This window comes from Actinia tenebrosa, unplaced genomic scaffold (assembly GCF_029948245.1).
Source record: "Actinia tenebrosa isolate PJP-AT-01 unplaced genomic scaffold, QUT_ActTen_1.0 PGA_scaffold0__85_contigs__length_37466705, whole genome shotgun sequence".
Classification (NCBI taxonomy): domain Eukaryota; kingdom Metazoa; phylum Cnidaria; class Anthozoa; order Actiniaria; family Actiniidae; genus Actinia; species Actinia tenebrosa.
In genome coordinates, this window is record NW_028292569.1 from 7127104 (window position 1) to 7151743 (window position 24640).

Sequence of the window (24640 nt, forward strand, 5' to 3'; positions counted from 1 at the left end):
CCATGATGGTGATACATGATGATGATAGTGATGATGATGAAGCTTCATGATAATGCTACATGATGATGATGATGATGGTGGTGGTGATAATGATGCTACATGATGATGATGATGATGATGATGATGATGATATGATATGATGAAGATATATGGTGGTAGTGGAGATGATGATAATTATATGAAAAAGTAGCGTAACGGTAACATGTCATTATATGTAGACAGTTATCATACTGTATCACAATTCTCAGCAATAGAATTTATGGATTTGACCATTTTATTTCTTTTGATCGATTTTAAAACTTATACCTTGCTTTGAAGTAGTTAAATAAATTTTGCAATACGATGATACCGAGCAAATATTTTGTTGCCAAAAACATATTCTCTGTTTTATATGGCTTTCTTTTTCAGTCTTATTAGCTTCTCCGACTTTTCTTGAAAGGAATAATGGGACCTTCTCTCTTGAAAGGAAGGAATGGGTCAGGTGTAGGGTCTGGTGTCGAGTCTCTCTTGAAGGGAAGGAATGGGTCAGGTGTAGGGTCTGGTGTCGAGTCTCTCTTGAAGGGAAGGAATGGGTCAGGTGTAGGGTCTGGTGTCGAGTCTCTCTTGAAGGGAAGGAATGGGTCAGGTGTAGGGTCTGGTGTCGAGTCTCTCTTGAAGGGAAGGAATGGGTCAGGTGTAGGGTCTGGTGTCGAGTCTCTCTTGAAGGGAAGGAATGGGTCAGGTGTAGGGTCTGGTGTCGAGTCTCTCTTGAAAGGAAGGAATGGGTCAGGTGTAGGGTCTGGTGTCGAGTCTCTCTTGAAGGGAAGGAATGGGAGGTGTAGGGTCTGGTGTCGAGTCTCTCTTGAAGGGAAGGAATGGGTCAGGCGTTGGGTCTGGTGTCGAGTCTCTCTTGAAAGGAAGGAATGGATCGGGTGTAGGGTCTGGTGTCGAGTCTCTCTTGAAAGGAAGGAATGGGTCAGGTGTAGGTTCTGGTGTCGAGTCTCTCTTGAAGGGAAGGAATGAGTCAGGTGTAGGGTCTGGTTTCGAGTCTCTCTTGAAGGGAAGGAATGGGTCAGGTGTAGGGTCTGGTGTCGAGTCTCTCTTGAAGGGAAGGAATGGGTCAGGTGTAGCGTCTGGTGTCGAGTCTCTCTTGAAAGGAAGGAATGGGTCAGGTGTAGGTTCTGGTGTCGAGTCTCTCTTGAAGGGAAGGAATGGGTCAGGTGTAGGGTCTGGTGTCGAGTCTCTCTTGAAAGGAAGGAATGGGTCAGGTGTAGGTTCTGGTGTCGAGTCTCTCTTGAAGGGAAGGAATGTGTCATCTGTAGGGTCTGGTGTCGAGTCTTTTTTGAAGGGAAGGAATGGCCTATCTAAAAGATGAAGTAGGGCCGATTCTTTTTTAAAAGCCAAGATTGTATTCTGTCTGATGGTCCGTTTCAATGACGTCCTATTCAAAAAAGAACTATATTAATCAGGACTACATTATGCATTTGACGTCGTTGTTGCAATCATGGATGACCTTTAGAAAAAGGATTTAGTCTTGGTTTCTTTCGTTAAGTCAACCAACATAGCGGCTAAGTATTTGGACCTTTTTCCCCTCAAGAAAATGGATAATGATGATGATGATAATAATAATAATGATGATGATGATGATGATGATGATGATAATAATAATAGTCATAGTCATAAGGGGACTATGGAGGCTTTGAACCATCACGTGTCGGCGCCAATAATACAGCTTGGGATGCCTGTGGTTAGATGGCAGAACAATAGAATACCTTTGCTCTCTGGAATTGAATTCTTTCTCATGTAAAACGATTGTATTGTACATTCCTGGCATTGTTTTTGACATGGCTGCAGACAAGTGATGCTACAAAGCCTCTTTAGGATGTATGTTTTCGTGCAAGTGAGAATGCAACACACCCCCACCCCCCCTAACGAATCCCTTCCCTAACAAACTAGCTAGTCTCCTTAAGTTGCTGACACGCGGTGCAACATTGCATGCAACATTGCGCGCAACTGGACTGTTGCAGCGTGTCTACCCCAAACTTGTTGCACGCAACGCAACAAATCTGAAGTTGAATCGCGCTCTACTCCCTTGCAATATTGCGCGCAACAAATTTTATCATGTGGGCATGGCTGCAACAATACCTGCAATATTTTGAAATTAGCACCCAATCAGCTTGCACCAAATTTATAACTGCTGATCAAATATCTTAACATAGCAGGCTGACACAAGCGATGTTGCGTGATTTTGTTGCAATGTGTGTCACCCCGATTCGAATTTGTTGCTTGCAATGTTGCGTTCAATGTTGCATCGTGTATCAGCACCTTTACTAACCTTGCGGGACGTCCCTCAGTTATAGGATGGTTCAATATCATCAGCGCCAGAAATAAGGAAATCCAGTGCAACATGGTGAAGTTGTTTAAATGCGTTACTTAAATTAACGGAGCGGTAAATCTGAGGGGAAGAAAAAAACAACAAAAAACAGAGAATTTTTTTAATCGTTTTCAAATGATTAAATTACCGCTGTGTTCCTTGATTACACTCATTTACTCAGGGTTAGCCTCGAATCAGTGTCACAAATACCAACGGTAAAGTAAAGAATGCACAACTTCAACAATACAAACACTTTGAAATTTCACGGGCCTTCACTGGAACACGTGAATAGTGTGCATACAATCCAGGCGCACTTTATATTATTTCGATATCATTAGTATCAATATGATATACTTATTATTACTATTATTATTATATTTATTATTATTATTGTTATATTTATTATTATTATTATTTATAAGATTATTTTCTTAGATTGAAATTAAAAAAGAATTAAAAAAAAAATTATTATTATTATTATCACTATAATAATAATAATAATAATTTATTATTATTGTTAATATTATCTTTCCTGTTGTTTTACTTTTTAATGAGTTTCTCCGATTCCAAATTTCATTTATTAGCTGTGCTTTACTTTATTCTCTTCTATTTTTGTTTGATCTTATTATCTATTTCTTCGTTCGATATTGGTTCTATGCAGGCACTGAGATATTGTTCGTAACTTACATAATGTCAATCATATCAAATGTGTACAATTTCCGGTAGTTTATTTTGGAGCCAACTTTAGTAACAGCCAGATATAAATAGTTGAATTAGCCTCGAGCCAAAATAGCCTATCATAAAGTAATTGAAGGAAAGAAAGGTTGATGGAGAAGAAACTACAACGACAAAAGATGGCAAAAAGGAATGAAAAAGAAAGTTAGATAAAAAGTTGGACGAAGCCTGGAAGCCAGCCGGAGGAAGCGAGGAATCGAGGAGGCGGGGAAGCGAGGAAGCAAGGAAGCAAGGAAGCAAGGAAGCAAGGAAGCAAGCAAGCAAGCAAGCAAGGAAGCAAGCAAGCAAGGAAGCAAGGAAGCAAGAAATCAATAAACTAAGAAGAATATAACAAAGAAGCCTAAAAAGGAAGAATGAATTAAGGGAGAAAGCCAATAATGGCAGAAACTAAGTAAAAACGAAAAAAGAAAACGTTTTTCGATTCAATACTAAATTAAGGTAATTTGAGAATCATAGCAAATTTATTGCAAAAAGTTGTCTGACGGATTCCTTAAATGAGGACTACTTATTGAATAACCCATAATAATGTTGAAATTATTTAAAGGCAAACGGTGTTTTGGCTTCTAAAAGACTCTCGTTATAATCTACCACGATCACTCGAGCTGCAATTCACAATGCAAAGTAAAGAAAAATATTTTGTATTTATGCAAAAAGACTGAGATGTATTGCCTGCAATTTAAAAGTGACCCGATATTTTACCACGATTTCTAGTATCGGTTCTTTATTTGTAAAATAACCTCTTTTTCAAACACGTTTATACCGATGAAATATATAATCTAAAAGCGCTTTTGAAGCTTTTGTTTAGTGCTAGCGACAATGGCACGAATTCAGGAAGCTTCTATTGCTTTTTAAGCGAAAAATCGATTAAAAATAAGTTTGAAAAAACCTGCCCTTGTCTCTCTCGCCTTACCGTACTCAACTCCGAGGCCTTGGTCTTCGTAGCTCAGAGCCCTTACAAACTCAAAAGAAAAAACTTAGAACCAAACGAACGAGCTTTATTCACTTTTCAAGCTAATCATCTTCATAATTAACCACGACCAGCTAGTCAGAAATAAATATTAAAGATCAAGAAAGCTGATAAACAAGTCGTTTGGACTATTATGTAGCATTCTCAATGATAGTAGAAGGACGCTGATAAGATACGCTGATTTATGAATGCACTTGTTTTGAGTTGTAGTTGCTAAGTGAGAATCGTTAGTTAATTTTTATGATAGATAATTACTTTTGGTTAACTACAACGTTAAATATATATATGATACATATTTATGAAATAGTTGAGATACTACACGCGCTCTGATTGGTGGAACCGCTTAAAACAAAAACACGTTTATATCAGAGGGCGGAAAATTGACGTTTAAATCAAGCGTCACGTAAAAAGGCCATATAAGACGTCTGCTTGTTTCTATATATGCATACACTCAATAAGCCTGAAGCGAGATGACGTTTTACCCCCGTCTCTAGACCATAATCCTTTTCACACTGCTTTTGTTTTTTAATTGTGACTATTGTTCCTGTGTTCTCTAAGGAATCCAAAATTTTAATATGAAAGAATTTTAAAAACTATTATTATGGTATAGAGTCGGGGGTAAAACGTCATCTCGCTTCAGGCTTATTGAAGAATCGTTGTCGGGTTCAGAAACATAGAACATAGAAGCTGAGACCGAAACGGCACATGGGAAGTACGTTAATTAGATGCATGCTGAGAACGGCGAGCCGTGGCATCATCCACTGTTTTTAATACGCGTTTGGCATTCTAAACCGACTGCATGGATGGCGCAAATGAATAAATTATAAAATAATTATGTCATTTCCCATATGCCATTTCGATCTCAGCTTTTATGTTCTATGTTTCTGAACCCGACAACGATTCTTCCATTGAGTGTATATATATTCTATATCAATATATATATTCTCCAAATTTATTATTTCAATTGTTAAATTTAAATTTGCGTTGAGTGACGACGCTAAGAACAGCTGCGCGGAAGACTAACACGAGTATGAGTGATAGACTCCAAGAGGTGAGAAGCGAGTGCACTATCGCTATATCACTCTTGATTTACTACTTTAAGAAAGCTTGTCATCGCTTATCACCACCGCAAGTACAGTAGTGGCGCAGCTCAACGGGATCGAACTGAAAGCATGTGAAGGCGCCTCTGACAGCCGCTATACAGTCCATGTATGACCCCGGAGCACAGCTCGAACCAGTTTGAATTAGTTAGGGTTGATTTTGAGAGGAGGGAGGAAAAACCGGTGGACCGGAAAAACCCTCGGAGTCAGAATGAGAACCAACCAACTCAGCTCACATGGAGTGACTGGGATTCGAACCCCGGACCTCAGAGGTGAGGGGCGAGCGTTTTACCACCACGTCATCCTGACTCCCCTAAGTCATTAATATATGCCCACACTTATCACCAAGATCAAATATTTCCTCCATGCAATATATACAAGTACAAACAGCCCACTACAACATACATTCAACAACCATTACTACGAATATCGTTGAAGTGAGACCCGTGAGGTTTGATGTCTCGGTTCGCTGGCATAAAAAAGCAATATTTTGAGGGAGACGATTTTAGACTAAATGAAATATTTCTGTCCTCTAAAATCTCACAACCTCCCTCAAGATATCGTTTTTCTTATTGCAGTTCATTGATTGACGGTACAGTAGTTGATATTCTAGTCGGCAAACGAAACATCAAACATCGCGGGTTGCATTTCAATGATAACGATATTGGTTACAGATACTTAAAGCTCTACTTGAACAAAAAAACGCTCAGACTTTGAAACAATCTCCGCTCCAAAGACTCCGCTAATAACAATGAAAAAACGTCCTTTTTTCACGAGGGTAGCACTTAATAGCCATTGGCTAACAAACCTGTGGCCCTCATTCTGTGATCTAATTAGAATTTAGGAATTTAGGAAAACCCTCGAAGCACAGGAGAGAACCAACAAACAACTCTACTCACATACAACACCGAACACCAAACACCTAATCACTTGTTCAAATAATTTATTCATATTCAAGGGAACAGATTGAGATTTTTTACGACTTTTTTTCTTTAAAAGTGTTGTATCCAGCATTCGCCTCAAGGGGAATGGGTCGAGTGAGGTATATGACGTCATTCACTCAACTCGAACCCAAAAAACTCAGAGCTTAAACATGGAAAGTTTGACAAACTGACAAAAACTCTTCACAGATACCACTAAGATAGTTTTAAACATAGGTCTTTTTCAAGTTGTACATTCTTTACATAGTTTATATTTTCAATCAATATTTCATAGTATTTTGTATATACTTATTTCAATAAAGTTAGTCACCAAAAACCTAGAAAGCTGTGATCGCTGAGAATCATGGGGAAATGTTCTATATCCAACAAGTAAAGCTTTTGACACAAACTGCAGCAGTTGAGGATGCTCAGAGGGGGTGAACTTGTAACTGGTAGAAGAACTCAAGTCCATCAACAGTTATCACAATCAGTTGAAACATGTAAAATGTATTTACCCATAATCCTTGTCGGTCTCAGCTTTGTAGCTTTTCAGGTGACTAACTTTATTGAAATAAGTGTATAAGGTTTAATGTTGTAAAGCGGATTGAGAGCTTTTGGAATGAACTAACTAAGATTTAAAGTTAGCATTAGTTATTATCATATAACTTGAATACATTACATATTCATATTACCTCTCATTTCACTGCTACGCGCTGATCGAGACGAGTACGAGAACGAGTACGAGTGTTTAACTTTTAAAGAGAGGCACTATCTTTTTGTAGTCGTGATCGTGTACGTAGATTGAAACTTCAGATTGTAAAAAATTGGAAATCAACTACGATTTAGTGTTAACCACGAGCACAGGACCAATTTAAAAGTTCGTACTCGATCTCGTACTCGTCGTCGTATCTAATGGTCGCTAATGTATAGAGATACCAATTATTTTATTTTATTGAATCAATAAGAAAAACTATGTCTTGAGGGAAGTTTTGGGATAATTTAAAGATTTTAGAAGATTGACATATTTCATTTAGTCTAAAATCGTCTCCCTCAAAATATTGCTTTTATATCTCGATCAGCGCGTCGGCAAAGAAAAGAGTAGTAAGCGACGCCGAAACCCATGTTCTGCAAATGAGTCTGTTGTCAAGGAACACAGCGGTGTTTGCTAAATGAGAATAGGGACTATTCTATTGCGTTTCCATGACCTTGGCATGATTCTTTAGTTTTAATTATTAATTCCAACGATAAATGTTAACATTAGATGATTATTTAATTGTGCGCGTCAAACGACGCTTATTTCGCGCGTAAGAATCAAGAAAAATGACATTCAGAATCAAGAACCTTCACATTTTACCGATCATCCTGAAACAACCTCTTTGCGGATCTAAGTCAGTGCACGGCTAACTCACAAACTGAAATTGGAATTAGCGTGTTACGGTTCTACAACTGAACCGAAAATTGGCGAATATTATTTCTGATCTTTGTGAAAGCCTTTGGGAATTTAAATCTTGCAATAGAGGCAAACAAAGAGGAAAATAAAAATAAGAATATCACGAAATTAATCTGGAAAAAGTACCTTCCAAACTTCTTAATTTTGAGAATGGTCAGTTATGAGTCAACAAAGCAAAACAGTGAAAGAAAAAAGCGCTTCGAAGTAATCCATTTTCAAAAATAGCAATTTCGAGTACGGCAGAGAGAAAAATCAAATTCTATATTTGTAAGCCTAAGTTAATAGCTTTTTTATTGGTCTATTGGCGTATTAGTAAAAAATGAATGCGAATAAGATAATTTTTTTGTGGATTAAATGAAATAGTATAAGGATATAATGGGGTCATTGACTTTGGTCAAAAGGACGTTATATAAATTGTTTAAGGGGGCGAATTTTGGCGCTTAATAGTTTAGGAGGTCATTAGTTAACGACATATACGTACGTACCTTATCGTGGCTGCTAGTTGTAGCGGATGGCTTTGAAAATTAAGTGATTTTAAGCCTATTTTCCCAAGGTAAAACGACTGTATTTTCAAGTGAATGAGTCTTGAACGCATTCAGTCTTTATCTTCGAGGACCAGTACGTGGGTAGTTAGTTACCTTGACGATTGGTTACCATAGGAACATTTGACTCTATTGAAGTTAATGAATTCGAACATAAAAAGAGTTTCTTTGACTAAAGAAAGTAGTAAGTCGTTATTGTTTCCACACTGAAAATAGATCTTTCTACGTTGGGCGTCACGGTAATGCTTTCCCATTTCAGACCACGTACCCTTTTCTTGAGAATAAGACTCTTTGTTTGAGCTGTATGAAATTGCCAGTGAGGCTTTGAATTTTTGTTCCATTTAAACGCATTAAAATTGGTTGCCTCGATTTTTTAAATCCACAAACGTTGAAATTGTTTCCATCCAAAACCTTTGAATTTTCGATCCAAAAAATTTCGAAAAAGTTTCCAGTGAGAATAAGACTCTTTGTTTAAGCTGTATGAAATTGCCAGTGAGGCTTTGAATTTTTGTTCCATTTAAACGCATTAAAATTGGTTGCCTCGATTTTTTTAATCCACAAACGTTGAATTTGTTTCCATCCTAAAACCTTTGAATTTTCGATCCAAAAAATTCGAAAAAGTTTCTTGAGAATAAGATTTTTTTCCATTCAAACGCATTAAGGTATTAGGATACGTTTACGACCACTGTGCGCGCCAACTTAAATAACGCGCTGGCTTTATAGTATAACACAAACAAAGTATACATTTTCTGAAAGCCGAGTAAATATAGTTTATGAAGAAATTTTCAAAATACGATTTTTTTTATTGTTGTTCACATTATTGTCCTCGAAGCGAAATTTGACCATGCCTCAGTGAAAACGTTAACGGACACGTACATTTTAAGCTATGTTTGCGAAAAATGGCTTAACATACTCAGGAGATAATAAGCTCAGAAATGGTGTCCAAGATTTTTGATATCTGTTTTGATCAAAGTTCAGCGATCGCTTTCGGAGTATTGTTTAGAGTAAAAAGCGTCATAACTTTGGAAAGAAATTAAATTTCAAAAATCGGAGACACTCTTTTTTGGATCATGAGTTACTTTATAAACTCAACAAATTTTTAAAAAATCGAATGAAATCCAAGGGACTTTTAGCTTTTTGAAGTTGAGGTTTTAGCGGCAAAAAAGATTCGAGAAAAACACATTTCTTTGTTTGGAGCCGGAAGCTGCAGGGAGCAACGATGGTGTTGGCCAAAACACCTTGAGCCTTCCATTTTGTCATCACTTGTCAAATGATCTGGTATTCTGGACGATCGCAATGTAGGATCTTTTTACAATGACAAAGGAGCATGACAAATGTGCATATATTAAGCGACGGTACATTTCCGGTCTTGATAAGTCAGGATTTCGATTTTTCTCAAATTTTGGCTTTTCGAATCAAAAATTGCAAGAAGTTTCACAAACATATGAAAGATAAAAGTTTAAAATTATGAAGAAAAAAAAAAAACCGTTTTCCTTCAAAACACTATGCTCAAGGGCGGATCCAGGTTTTTTTTGAAGGGGGGGTCTCAGGGGTAAATTTTGTGGGCAAAGAAATCCCAGTCGCATTTTTACCACAGGAAGCCCATTTGACCTCAGGAATGACATGTACCTTTACGTATGGCAGATGCTTTTAAAAGATGCTTAAAAGATTGTTTACGTCTCGTACGCTGTAGAGAAATTTGTCTTGATTTGAAAAAGGAGTGATATTCAAAGTTGTCATAAAGATGTTAATAAAAGTTTCGTGAAGTTCGCACGTAAACTATTTAGACTCGTGTTAAACATGAAATTTTACAAGAAAAATGTATTTTTGTAAGTTAAAAAATTTCGTACGCTTTCTGGATTATCGACGATCTTCAAGAAAGATTTCAATTTTCGCTGCACACTCTTTTTTCTGATAAAAAGAAAAGTTAAAAAAGAAAGTGTTACAGTAAAAAAAAACCTCAATAAAGTTAGAGTTGTTCGTAGTTGGAATTAATTGGTTAAAGAATCACATCGTGTTAAAAAAGAATAAATCAGGCACGCATTCAAAACTGAACATTCAAGACGGCTGCTTCCAGCTATGGTTTCGTCGTCATCCAACAAGTTATACGAATTGTTCATTAGTTTACAGAGATTGGAATTCGCTTTGAATGAGTTTTGAAATAAATCATTGTCATATTGGAAAATAATTGATGAATATTTGCGCCAAGGCGGAAAAACTACCCGAAAGAGATATTCAAAAATCATAAACGAATTCTCTTTTAGAGCAGCTACGTTATCTTTCATTACATTTTAATCTTCCAGAGGTTCTGTGCTGTTTTGATCAGCAAATCTGAGTTGTCAGCATCGATTTACTTGAGCAGAGTGTTTATAAAATATCTACCCTCAAGTAGTCAAAATTTATCACATTTTCAAAGGTGTGAGGGTTCTCACTTTATAGCGGAATCTTTAAATCAGTTGAAGATCGAAACTATGGCATTACTTCAGTGTGTAATTCTGGTTATTTCTGTTCTCTTGCTGATAATTGGGATGGGCTTTCTTGGCGTCGCTGGTTACGCGTTTTATTGGTTCTATATTATAACACGTTTCATAGAGGATGCAGGTAGTCTTGGTGCTTTCGTTATGCCATTTACGATTGTGCTAGTATTCATAACCGTACATGCAGTAGTGGTAAGTGAGATCAGTCACAGATCAAACACTGAAACAACCTCTGGGCTGATCTAAGTCAGGCCATGGCTAACTCACAAATCAAAGCCTGAAACAACCTCTGGGCTGATCTAAGTCAGGGCATGGCTAACTCACAAATCAAAGCCTGAAACAACCTCTGGGCTGATCTAAGTCAGGGCATGGCTAACTCACAAATCAAAGCCTGAAACAACCTCTGGGCTGATCTAAGTCAGGGCAGGGCTAACTCACAGATCAAACCCTGAAACAACCTCTGGGCTGATCTAAGTCAGGGCACGGCTAACTCACAGATCAAACCCTGAAACAACCTCTGGGCTGATCTAAGTCAGGGCACGGCTAACTCACAGATCAAACCCTGAAACAACCTCTGGGCTGATCTAAGTCAGGGCAGGGCTAACTCACAGATCAAACCCTGAAACAAACTCTGGGCTGAACTAAACCAGGGCATGGCTAACTCACAGATTGAACCTTGAAACAACCTCTGGGCTGATCTAAGTCAGGGTATGGCTAACTCACAGATGGAACCCTAAAACAACCTCTGGGCTGATCTAAGTCAGGGCAGGGCTAACTCACAGATTGAACGCTGAAACAACCTCTGGGCTGATCTAAGTCAGGGTATGGCTAACTCACAGATGGAACCCTAAGACAACCTCTGGGCTGATCTAAGTCAGGGTATGGCTAACTCACAGATTGAACCCTGAAACAACCTCTGAGCTAGTCAGAAGACGGTAAAGACACGTGGTTATGATACATATATCAGTGTCATAAAGCAGAAATAACTGGTAGCAGAAATAAGAATTCGATCACGATAGTAAGACATATAATAAGTCACTGAATTTAACGTAGAAAAATTGCTTATTTTACAGCAAACTATGTCAGGCGTTCTGGGGATAGCAGCTCTTTGCAAACGAGGGCAATGTGCGGTAGGTTCTACTTGAAGCGTAAGGCTAATTCTTTCATATTGTATCTGTTAATACAGTATTTTGGTCTCACAAAAATATACTCGCTTGAAAAAGTATACTTTTTTGTACACTCTGAGAAAACAAACATTTATTTTCTCACTCAAAACTCTTCTAAATTCTTAGAAAACGTGCTGAAATGCACGCATGCGCAAACGTTTTTCTCAAATAGTGTCGGTTGTATTATTTATAACATTATTGAAGTCTCAATACTCTTTTGTTATTCTGCAATATTTACTTACCTTCGAGTGATCTCTGTGGCATTGCTTTTAAGTGATGTGATTTCCGTGGCTCTTGTCCAGGTCATGTCCAGATCATGTTCTTCTGGAGTTTTTCCCTCACCATTTCCTCGTCAGCCAATGAATTTTACTATAATATTTTCATTGTCCAAATCATGTCTAGGTCATGTCCAGGTCATGTCCAGGTCATGGTGTTCTTCTCACTATTTCCTCGTCAGCCAATGAAATTTGCTAAAATAAGATATTTCTCTTGTCCAGGTCATGTCGTTCATGGTGTTCTGCATCTTGACATGTCTATCAAGTGCCGAGTTTCTGGTGGTTGGCGTCTTTTCCTGGTCTCCTATTTGGACGGGTCAGTATAAAACATGCCTTTACAACTGAAATACAAAACAAATATCATTGACGTCAGCCGATTGGCCACTTTAGAAACGAATGGGGCGAGTTTTGAATTTGATTCTAATAAAGCTTTTAAGTGGAACTTCAAACGTACGGGAAAACCACTTCCCGGGTTCAAAACGAATAAGCAATTCTATAGAGATTTTTCTTTGTTTTTCTTCATGGCAGGATTTTTTTCCCAAGGTATAATCGTTTCAATTGGAGCCCATATTATTAATGAGAACATTACTCGCTTTATTTTAGCGGTTTTTGAGAGGAGTTGGACCCGGAAATGCGTCACAAGTTATTAAAAGCTTTATTAGCAAAACAATTTTGTTTATTGATCATGAGAAGTCTTGGAGGCGTCCCCTTGACAACGAGTTCTCTGTTAGTTTTGGACACTTTTAAAAGCCCCTGTACTTATAGTCTTTTTAATTGAAATATGATGAAATTTGCCAGGAAAGGTACGCTTTTTATTTGGGGGGTGGGGCTGGAGCTTAATGGCGGACGTTCACCAGTAAAAATCAGTTACCTTTTGTCCCCGAGGGTCAAACCTTTTTGTTTTGACGAAAGCCTGTTTTCTTAAACAGTCAATGTCATTAACGTTGTCCACCGAAAAAAGACATTTACACATTTACACATTTAGACTAAAAGATACATCACGTGTTTCATTATGTATTCTTTACCTCGTGTGCGTCAGCCTGAACTTTAAATGTAAAATTCAACTCGTGAATCAAAAATCCAGAATGCCCTGAACATTTAGTAAGGATTTAAGATGGAGAATGGTATTTCAGCGTTTGTTTTATGCAAGAACGTTCAAGGAAACACGTGATATTTCTTTTAGTCTAAATGTGTAAATGTGTAAATGTGTAAATGTCTAGATGTCTAAATGTGTAAATGTGTAAATGTGTAAATGTCTTTTTTTGTTGGACAACGTTAATGACATTGACTGTATATATGTATTTTTTTCCATCCATCAGATACGATGTTTCCTCTCATTGGAAAGAAAACGAAAGTAAAAGAAAGTTTAAGCCCGTATTTTTTTGGATGGATTTCAGGATTTGCATTTACCTTTCTACTTGCATTGATTGGTTCCATTCTGTCATGTGTAGCCAAATGTAAATGTTGTGAACGTCAGGTAATGTTGATTGTCACGTGACCTGCTTGGGCTTCCTGTGTGAAACTCTGTAGTTAGACTCCTCTGGTTCAAACCAATTCCAATGAACCTCTTTACGTTGGGCGCAGCGTTTTCTCATTTCAGACCGTGTGTCATTCGCCTGAGTATTGTTTCTTTCTTTACTAAAATGATTTTAAGCTGATGCAATGTTTTCTCATTTCAGACCATGTGCCATTCCCTCGAGTAATATTTCTTTCTGTACTTGGAATACTTTTAAGCTATGATGCAATGTTTCCCCATTTCAGACTATGTGTCATTCCCTTGAGTAATATTTCTTTCTTTACTAGGAATGCTTTTCAGCTATGATGCAATGCTTCCCCATTTCAGACCATGTGTCATTCCCTTGAGTAACATTTCTTTCTTTACTAGGAATGCTTTTCAGCTATGATGCAATGTTTCCCCATTTCAGACCATGTGTCATTCCCTCGAGTATTATTAGTATTATTTCTTTCTTTACTAAAATGCTTTTAAGCTATGATGTAATATTTCTTTCTGTACTTGGAATACTTTTAAGCTATGATGCAATGCTTCCCCATTTCAGACCATGTGTCATTCCCTTGAGTAATACTTCTTTCTTTACTAGGAATGCTTTTCAGCTATGGTGCAATGTTTTCCCATTTCAGACCATGTGTCATTCCCTTGAGTAACATTTCTTTCTTTACTAGGAATGCTTTTCAGCTATGGTGCAATGTTTTCCCATTTCAGACCATGTGTCATTCCCTTGAGTAATACTTCTTTCTTTACTAGGAATGCTTTTCAGCTATGGTGCAATGTTTTCCCATTTCAGACCATGTGTCATTCCCTTGAGTATTATTTCTTTCTTTACTAGGAATGTTTTTCAGCTATGGTGCAATGTTTCCCCATTTCAGACCATGTGTCATTCCCTTGAGTATTATTTCTTTCCCTACTAGGAATGTTTTTCATCTATGGTGCAATGTTTCCCCATTTCAGACCATGTGTCATATATGTAGCACGTATTCTTTTAACACGTGTCATATCGACTGGGTATCTAAAATGAATACATCAGAGGATAATTATATCATTTCCCAGAATACCTTTCGGTCTCAGCATTTATGTTTTGAACCCGACAATTATTTTGCAATTTGCCCTTCTCAAGATTATCTTGGATACGAGGTTAACATTGAAACACACGCACACACACACGCACACGCACACACACACACACACAAAGCCACAAATTCTATCAAGAAAAAGTGTGATTTCTTTTATGTTTTCAAGATAGCTTCGCATTCATTTAGTGTATATATTTTATACGATATCCAGCATTTAAAAAATATATCTACCATTCTTTGTATAGAATCCAAATGTCGAAGGACCAGAAAGATTTATTATTCCCGCTTCAGCTGTTGCTCCTGCAGTTGACTACGAGATGCAGGAAATCACCGTCATGTAAAAGCCACAGGGAACCCATATTACTGAATTATAAAGTATACCAAAGGAAGCCCAATATCTAAGAAAGATGACAACCATGTTATTCAAAACAGGGCCTGAAAAGTTACACTAATATGGGAATAGAAGGCAGCAAGCTGGGCCTTGTAGCAAGCATTTCACTTATTCAGTTTTTACCAGTCAAACCTATGTATACAATAGAGGTTTTGCACCATCACGTGCCAACGCCTATAATACTGCTTGGGCCCTCATGTGGTTAGATGGCCCTCATGTGGTTAGATTAGAAAAATAAAATCCATTTGCTCTTGGGAATTTTATTCTTTCTCATGTAAAACGATTGTATTGTTCCTGCCATCTAACATGGCTGCCGTCACATTGGAGTGCACGCACTAAATCCGTGAACATTAATTAGTACTAATTAGTACTATTTCATACAGAATCCTTTGTTTTCTATTGTTTATTTATCACCATTTAGTGCTAAAAGTTAGTATTTGTTTCACGGTTTTAGTGCGTGCACTCTATTAATATTTATAATAATAATAACTTAAATAAGTAAAATACTCTGGCATACACCTATTTTCGATAAAAAATGTCATCGCCAAAGTTACAAGGTCATTCCGTCATGGAAATGGTTTCGTTGAATACAAAGAACATTGAATCAGACTCAACACTAAGGTGCATGTTCTTGACGAGAATAAGAAGCAGAAACAAGCCAATGGTACACTCGATGTAGCATATAGATCTTTACCGAGTGACAAAAACACATCTCATAAAGCCAATAGTACTTGATATCATCAAGTACTATTGGCTAGTTTTACTTGACGTCATTTCCTGTCTCGTGTGGAATGTTCATCAGCTGAATCACAAGTTTTCAATAAAATTTGTTCTATCTGACAGTACATAGTGGCCAGTGTTTGACCACCATGTGGAGCAGATAATGAGATTCAAAGACTTTAATCAGCTGATCGCAACCCAGCAGTATATTTAGATGCCATTTTCTTTTACGAAGAAACAATACTCAAGAGAATGAACGCGTGATTTTAAACTGGAAATTATTATGCCTCAGTCACAGGTAACTTGGTCGATTACTGGATGATCTTAAAGTGCACATGAACCCTTCGACAATACTTTCAGTACTGATTCTACACGAAGTAAATAGTTGAATGGTAAAATATTTCTTGATTTGAGTGATGCGTTTCTAAGTTATGAAGGTTTATACTTCCAATATGCTAATGAGTGTGACGTCTATTAAGGCTTAATCAAATATACAAAATCGAACTGGTTCATAGAAACAGTATTTAAAAAAGCATCATTATTTTACTCATGGTTTACATGAAAGCTATTTACAATTTTTATTTTCAAAATGGCCAGCATTTAGTATTACTAGTTACAACAAAAACACTCAAATACCTTACCTGACGTCATCATCATTAACATATTGGAAGTATAAACCTTCATAACTTAAAGACGCATCACTCAAATCAAGAAATATTTTACCAATCAACTATTTACTTTATGCAGAATCAGTACTGAAAGTATTGTCGAAGGGTTCATGTGCACTTTAAAAAAAGGACGAAGAAGACATAAAATAACAAAAACGGTAAAAAATTAAAAATGAAATAAATAAAAAAACCATAAAACCACAGAATGCTTTAGTTATTCCGCTGTTTCGAAATGTAAGACAAATTTAATGTTATACCTCCAGACACGAGTGAAAAACATCTGCGCATGCTCTGAATCCGTATGCAAATTAGTCAAAACATAAATTTGACCAAACATGCCTGATAAATTGGACTTCACAAAATGCCAAAACTTAGTGTCCGTGCTTGAAACTTAAGGCTAATTCTTTCATATTGTGTTTGTTAATACAGTATCTTGGTCTCACAAAAGTGTACTTGCGAACTTTTTTGTATACTTGGAGAAAACAAACATTTATTTTCTCACTCAAACTCTTCAAAATTCTTAGAAAACGTGCTGAAGTGCACCCATGCGCAAATGTTTTCTCTAGTTTCATACTTCTAAATCTCTTTTAAACCCCAAATATACTCATTATGAAATCATCCTAGCTTTAGAGAATATTGGCATGTTGATCGCAAGTCATCAATCATTTCACAATAGACTCCTTGTATTTGACGTCAAACTAGCTCAATTTGGAGGGAAAAACAAACGAATTTCAATCTCCTGAGAATTGAAAAAATATCGTTATCTCCTTCAAATTGAGCTGCATTCCGACATGCTGGAAGGGGTCTATCACGTCCTGGTATGATGTCATGGCCGCCATATTGGTGCACGTCACTAAAGCAAAGATTGTTCTTTCTCAAGTGGGCCTCACGTATTCTCGAGGTATTTTCCTTCATAACACGAAATCTTCCTTAGCTTTAAGTGATGTTTTTGAAGATTACTGTCATGAACTCTTTTAAGTCTACAAGTTTTCCTTCGTATTCTTTCTTTTCTTTTCATTTCTTTTCTCTTCTCTTTGTTTTCCGGCCAAAATGTGGTTATCTTCATGTGAACTTCAAGTATTATCTGTAACATTTTCTCATTTTCTCTACACGAATTTTTTCTAGTTTCAATTTTAATTTCCATACCCTGTATCTGTATGTCTTTTAGGGTCTGTTCACTGTTATTATTATTATTATCATTATTATTATCATTATTATTATTATCATTATTATTATTATCATTATTATAATTATCATTATTATAATTATTATTATTATTATCATTATTATTATCATTATCATTATTATTATAAAAATATATCTACTAATGTATAACTATAAAGTCTATTTATTATTATCATTATTATTATTATTATCATTATTATTATTATTATCATTATTATTATTATTATCATTATTATTATTATTATCATTATTATTATTATCATTGTTATTATTATTATTATTATCTTTATGTATTTGCGTGTGTCTTCAATTCAAGCAGTCTGTCGTAAATTACCTATTTGTAGCGAGATTTACAATCATAAATAAAAAATAAAAAAATGAAATAAAGTTTCCATTATTATCATCATTATTATCATTATTATTATTATTATTATTATTATTATTATTGCTATTATTATTATTGCTATTATATTATCATCATCATCATCATTGTAATTATAGAATTAACTGGATTTTCATAGTTTTCATGAATTCGTAGTTTACTCATAAATTTTCCGGTTCTAGAAACAGCGATGTAAGTATCGCTTCAAAAAAAAAAAAACTCTATCTAGTAAAATCAATTGCCGTTACAATTCGATCCAATATCCATTTGACGTGTACCTGACCTATTACAAACGGATCACAAACTATCGATCGATTAATTGAATTCATGAAAACTTTTTGGCAGTTTTTGATCAAACACGTACCAGACGAAACAAATTTCTGAGCAGGATTCTTTGACACTTTGATCCGTTTATCAAGCAATAATTTGAGTCTTCTGCCAAGTTCCGCTAAGACTAAGAGTAAAATTGAAAATTGAAAAGTATCGAAACATACCAGCTTACGAAGTGCATCTGGAACTGAAGCTTCGAAAATATATTGTGATAATTACAAGCTTTATTTAGTATTCTCATCGAGTGACGATGGCTGTAATATGTGGAATTGTCACTGCGGCGATTTTTCAACTTCTCATTGGTCTTGCCTCGACTGGTTACGGTGCTTACATTGTCTTTTTGTTAGCAGGAGTGGATCTCGAGAGTAATCAAGAACTAGCAGTTGTTGCTTATTCAACTTTATGGATGTCCCTTATCGCATTCGGAGTGACGGTGAGTGAACTAATAGGAAAACTATTGCATTTGGTAAGTTAAAACTTTACTAAGCTTTGGTCTCAAAATGTTATATAAATTGACCATGTTTGCTGAAATAATTTTGTTTTTTAATGTGAAGGTCTCCTCTATAACGAAATCAAAGACATTGTAAATTTATATTTCTACAGAATCAGTAATATATAACATATGTTTCACAGATAGTTTGGATTTAAACCAACGGCAAACAAATCCATTAACTAAAAATTATATTAATAATTTATCAAAGTTTTGAGCATTTTATTTTATTTGGCGGCATATTATTTTGAAAACTGTTTCGTCTATATTCTACGACTTAAATTATGCATTTGCAGGTTTTCTATTAATGTCCTGTCATTGTAGACACTCGGAATTCCAATTTTCAACTTTATTGAATTTCTTTGAGAAAGAAAGATTTTTAGAAGATCTCTCTTCTTGGAAAATGTTCGTGAATTAAGTTTCACATTCCTGGAAACCGTCACACAAGAGTTGTAAAGAAAGATTGATATTGAAAATGAATTTTCCGATTTCTTACGTCAAGGTTAAGCCGGTTAGATTCACTAACCGATCAGTAGTTTAAGGTAAAGGTTAAGAAGACCTTTCTTCTTGGTACATGTTCCTGAATTTTCACGAAGTTTCACATTCCTGTCTCGAAACCGTCACACAAGAGTTGTAAAGAAAGATTGATGATATTGGAAATAATTAAATACGATTCGACGATTTTAGATTCACTAACCGGAAATGAAATTAAACACTCGACCGGAAGTCATACTTAAAGACAAACACGGTTGGACAGATAATGTTTAGAGGGGTAAATAGACCCTATGAAAAAACCATTTAAAAAACAAATGCTTATTATTGGGGAATTGTTTTGTTACCAACTGAAACATTTTTTTAACGTGCTTAGTTTCAAAGTTAGAAGGCCAATATTTTGTATATATGGATGGATGGATGGATGGATGGATGGATGGATGGATGGATGGATGGATGGATGGATGGATGGATGGATGGATGGATGGATGGATGGATGGATGGATGGATGGATGGATGAATGGATGGATGGACGGATGGACCAAATTGAAAAGACTCTTCTACCATTTGTATTTCAGACCTTGTCTGCAGGAATCATCGGGTGTATAGCGGGTTGTCAACGAGGACAATGCGTGGTAAGTACTTATTTCAGACAACAAACTAATAAGCTGGCAGGAAGACAGACAAATAAACAGACGGGTAAACTGCCTGACAAACCGCACTTAACCCACCTATTTAGCCGAATACGGAGATCTGTATATTTGATAACATTGTTGCAGGTTTTGACATACATGGCGAGTTGTATCCTCTGTTGTCTATCGTCCTTTGAAGTCATCGTAATAGGCGCCCTTTACGTGGTAAACCTGTGTGGAAATGGTAAATATATATTTATTATATTGGATATTTAATGCAATGACCTGTGAATAGCCCATCAACTATATCAACTATACCAACTCATCAACCCACCAACTCACCAACCCACCCACCCACCAACCAACCAACAACCCACCAACCTACCAACCTACCAACCAACCAACCCACCAACCCACCAACTGACTATAAACCCACCAATCAACCCACCAACCCACCAACCCACCAACTGACTATAAACCCACCAATCAACCCACCAACCCACGGACCAACCAACCCTCCAACTAAACAACTAACCAACCAACCAACCAACCAACCCACCAACCAACCAACTCAGGAACCAAGTAATTAATTAACCAACCATCCTATCCACCCACCAACAAACAAACAAACAAACCGACCCGAATCAACTGATCATCCAACCTACCCACCCATCCACCCAGCAACAACCAACATTCAACTAACCACGACCTTGAAATCAAGAGAAAAAATACATAAAATATTAAACAACAGCTAACCAAACAACTGCCCAGCTTTATCTAAAAAGCTTAAGGATCGAAAATCCAAACACAATACACCGAATCGAAATATGGCGACCAATTTGAATAATTGTTGTTCTGCACTGACTAGCGACTGACTAACCTCGTGTTCACGTGAAAACATAAAAGCATTTTCACATGTATGAGAGGCTAGTCAGTCGCTAGTCAGTGCAGATCAATAGTTATTCAAATTAGCCGCCATATTTCGATTCGGTGTATATTATGAGCATCAGGTCATTTATATTATTGGCAGATCGTCCAACTTATTCATGTTTTACTTTGCTAATAAACAGGGAATTTTAAGGAATGTACGAAGGAAGTTTCTGGAATTTTTTGGATTGTCGTCCTTGCGTGTGCACTCTTCATGTTTTTGATCTCCCTGATTGGCTCTGGGTTTGCATGCAGAGCCAGGTGCTACTGCTGTACGTCACCCGGAGTAAGTACTATATGCCATGCCTACCCAATAGAGATAGTTATCAGAATGATTTGTAGGTTGGGTATACACTTTCGTTCACTATGATGCATTGTGGTTCATCTTGAGTAAAATAACTCTCGTTCATCATGATGCATTGTGGTCCATCTTGGGTAAAAAACTCTCGTTCACCACGATGCTCTGTGTTCTACCTTGAGTATAAACCACTATTCTTCACTACCATGATGCATTGTGGTCCACCTTGGGTAAAGACAACTTTCGTTTACCATGATGTATTATGGTCCACCTTGGGTAAAAACGTTTTTCAATATGATGCACTCTGGTCCATCTTGGGTAAAAACAACTTTCGTTCCCCATGATGCACTCTGGTCCATCTTGGGTAAAAACAACTTTCGTTCCCCATGATGCACTCTGGTCCATCTTGGGTAAAAACAACTTTCGTTCACCATGATGTAATTGTGGTCTACCTTGAGTAAAAACGTTTTCCAACATGATGCATTGTGGTCCACCTTGGGTAAAAACAACTTTCATTTACCATGATGCACTGTGATTCATCTTGGGTAAAAACAACTTTCGTTCCCCATGATGCTTTGTGAACCATCTTGAGTAAAATAAATCTCGTTCATCATGATGCATTGTGGTTCATCTTGGGTAAAAACAACTTTCGTTCCCCATGATGCTTTGTGGACCATCTTGAGTAAAATAACTCTCGTTCATCATGATGCATTGTGGTTCATCTTGGGTAAAAAACTCTCGTTCACCAAGATGCATTGTGTTCTATCTCGAATAGAAACCACTATTCTTTAGCATGATGCATTGTGGTCCATCTTTGGTAAAAACAACTTTCGTTTACCATGATGCTTTGTGGACCATCTTGAGTAAAATAACTCTCGTTCATCATGATGCATTGTGGTTCATCTTGGGTAAAAAACTTTCGTTCACCAAGATGCATTGTGGTCTACCTTGGGTAAAAAACTTTCGTTCACCAAGATGCATTGTGGTCTACCTTGGGTAAAAACAACTTTCGTTCCCCATGATGCATTGTGGTTCATCTTGTATAAAAACGTTTGTTTACTATGATACATTGTGGTCCTCCCTGGGTAAAAACGCTTTTTCAACATGATGCATTGTGGTCCATCTTGGGTAAAAACAACTTTTAATAAAGCTAAAACGAACAATTCCTTTGTTCCTCTTATTTCCAGGATGTTCCAATAGATCACGACCCAAATTTAATGGTCCTAACCACCAATCCCTCCGCACCAACACTCGGCGAAATAAACTCTGGTCATAAGTACTGACGTCATAACAGATACATTGACGTCATAACAGCTACAGTGACGGCATAATCACCATGGTGGTCAACGTAGTACAATGTATAACCTTGATTCTTTAGTTCATAGTTAATGGAGCGGAATGGTTTGGAAACTCCATAGAACAAAGCTATTGTTTTGCGTTTGAGGTTGAACCATACCATCACGTGATACTGACCGTGCACAATGAACCAAAGCAAGTATGGCTAAAAATACTCACTTCCTTATTATTTTCAAGTATGAACATTTTGAAAGTGAAAACTTTCATTTGATGACCACAAACTATGCGGATAAATATTTCCACGAAGATACAGTTAAGTTACTAGATGATAAATAAGAAAGCATGAAAAAAGGCAATTTCCTTTTCAATAAACATTAGTATTAATCATATAAGATTAATTAACAAAAAATAAGTATTTTACAACGATTTTTTAGGGGAACAAACGGAGCAATGTTTCCTTCTCTGTGCACGGTCAACGTCATATAACAATGGATAAAGTCGAACAAAAACCTAGAACAATAGGTTTCCCAATCATTCCGCTCCATTAACTATGTTTAGTTATGGCAACCAACATGTCGTGTTTTTTCATATTATAAAAGGGAGACATGCACTCCAGCGAACATTTCTTTTGTCAACATTCTCACCCTGCATCAGCGCGATGAAGGATCTAAATCCGCAGACCGTGCCTATTCTCACATTCCACGTCCCCCCTGGAACAACTGGTGACAACCTTATTCGCCAGCTGGTCATAAATACCAGTCTTAAGAATATAACATTTCATCACCTTCTTCGTTCAAACGCTTTTGGAGGACTCGACGGCGCTCCACTCTTCTCCGGAGCGATGACAAGGCCGGCTGAGGCTATTGCTCCCTGTCGCCCTCGGAATCGCTATGATCCAATACGGTATTATACCTTACCCAGGATGAGTCAATCGACCTCTTTAGCTTCGTTGTTTGTTGTGCACATTTCAGACGATGTGATGCCACTCTTGGGAGTTGATTCTTTCATGTGTAAATATTTTAACATGTTTGTCATAAGAGAGCAATTCTCAAGGGAATTTCATGTAATCTGAAATGGATAATTTGCATACGAAGCCAAGGCTGCGTTTATAATGTATGGCAGAGGGGGGCAGGTGAAAATTTGAAATATCCAGAATAATTCTTAACACCCCCCTTAAAGTCATGCAAAAAAATAGGATCCCCCGCAGCAAGGCTTGTAGCTTCTTCCAACAATTATGCATCCCCCCCTTTTTCTGATAAAAATTTGCCCATCCCCCCTTTTTTCTACCAACATTTTCCCAATCCCCCCTCAATTTCACCTTTCCTCCTCCCCCTCTGCCATACATTATGAACGCAGCCTAAAGAGGTCTGTATGATCCCTGGAGTGATGGTGCAGAGTGAGAATATACCACTATTTTAAAAAAGGCTGGTGAAGGTTTTGTTGCATGATGCCTACTTAGCTTGAAATGTAGTGGCGGATCCAGGATTTTTCAAAGGGGGGTTCCGTTTCTTAAACTGTGTATAATTCTCTTTTGTTTACTCCGCGTCTGACAAAACAATTGGCTCTAATCACCTAATTTACTATCTAGTAACGGAACTTAAACGGTAAATTAAACATTATAACAGCAAATATTTATCATTTCGTGTTCAACATTATCCTTGTGGATACTTTTAAGCAAAATTTATATAAGACATATTTCTATTACCTAAAAGATCAAACCTTCAAGGGGGGTTCCGTGGAACCATTCGAACCCCCCCTGGATCCGCCAATGAAATGTATCACATTCATGTATTAAAAATGATGTCAGCACACGAAATTATAGCTGAGAAAACGTGCAGAAACGTTTAGAGAGAGAGAAAAATATATATTTTAGAAGTTTCTGGTTTTGATTTTTCAAATTTCAAGAATTCAAACAAAACAAAAGCCAGGTTCAAAGAATAGAATTGGGATCTGGTGTAGAGTGTGTGCAGCCATGTGACTACAAATCCCTTGAGACATGAATAACAATGAAACAGCCGTCATCTTGGTTGACCTAACAAGAGAAGCTAATGAAGAATGCTTTGTATCGTCAAACAAGATGGCGGCCATGACGTAATATGCACCTGCTCTATAGTGTTTACATTTTTTATAAGTGATTTTTTTAGACCAAATTTATAGAAATAAATATGAAAGTTTGGTTTGTGCATTGATTGATGCTCCTGGTTCTCAATTCCCTTAGCGCCATAGAAAAACCAGTTCGTGCATAAAAGATAAAG

General features: G+C 36.9%; 3 protein-coding genes and 1 long non-coding RNA gene across 7 annotated transcripts; 2 read left to right on the forward strand and 2 right to left on the reverse strand.

Moving 5' to 3' along the window:
• Positions 1-251: 251 nt before the first annotated feature.
• On the reverse strand, positions 252-12210 carry LOC116308676 (uncharacterized). 3 transcript variants are annotated; one of them, XM_089028085.1, is made up of 4 exons: positions 11953-12210; positions 8011-8196; positions 2315-2434; positions 252-1420 (listed from the first exon to the last, which is right to left on the reverse strand). In XM_089028085.1, exons 3-4 carry the CDS (start codon positions 2386-2388, stop codon positions 766-768), a joined length of 729 nt encoding a protein of 242 aa, XP_088884211.1. In that variant the 5' UTR covers positions 2389-2434; positions 8011-8196; positions 11953-12210; the 3' UTR covers positions 252-765. The 3 variants fall into 3 exon arrangements, with proteins under 3 accessions (XP_088884211.1, XP_088884219.1, XP_088884214.1); XM_089028093.1 differs by lacking the exon at positions 8011-8196; XM_089028088.1 differs by lacking the exons at positions 8011-8196; positions 11953-12210 and adding an exon at positions 3999-4069.
• On the forward strand, positions 10347-15223 carry LOC116308661 (uncharacterized). Of its 2 annotated transcripts, none has more exons than XM_089028104.1 (5): positions 10347-10736; positions 11618-11674; positions 12208-12301; positions 13305-13462; positions 14820-15223. In XM_089028104.1, exons 1-5 carry the CDS (start codon positions 10539-10541, stop codon positions 14913-14915), a joined length of 603 nt encoding a protein of 200 aa, XP_088884230.1. In that variant the 5' UTR covers positions 10347-10538; the 3' UTR covers positions 14916-15223. The 2 variants fall into 2 exon arrangements, with proteins under 2 accessions (XP_088884230.1, XP_088884234.1); XM_089028108.1 differs by having other exon boundaries at positions 10529-10668.
• Positions 14661-18346, reverse strand: LOC148913369 (uncharacterized). Its single transcript, XR_016119407.1, has 2 exons — positions 18285-18346; positions 14661-14972 (listed from the first exon to the last, which is right to left on the reverse strand). It is a non-coding gene; the product is annotated as an uncharacterized LOC148913369 (long non-coding RNA).
• Positions 18346-24562, forward strand: LOC116308754 (uncharacterized). Its single transcript, XM_089028115.1, has 5 exons — positions 18346-18683; positions 19811-19867; positions 20012-20108; positions 20935-21077; positions 22277-24562. Exons 1-5 carry the CDS (start codon positions 18501-18503, stop codon positions 22370-22372), a joined length of 576 nt encoding a protein of 191 aa, XP_088884241.1. The 5' UTR covers positions 18346-18500; the 3' UTR covers positions 22373-24562.
• The last annotated feature ends 78 nt before the right edge of the window (positions 24563-24640 follow it).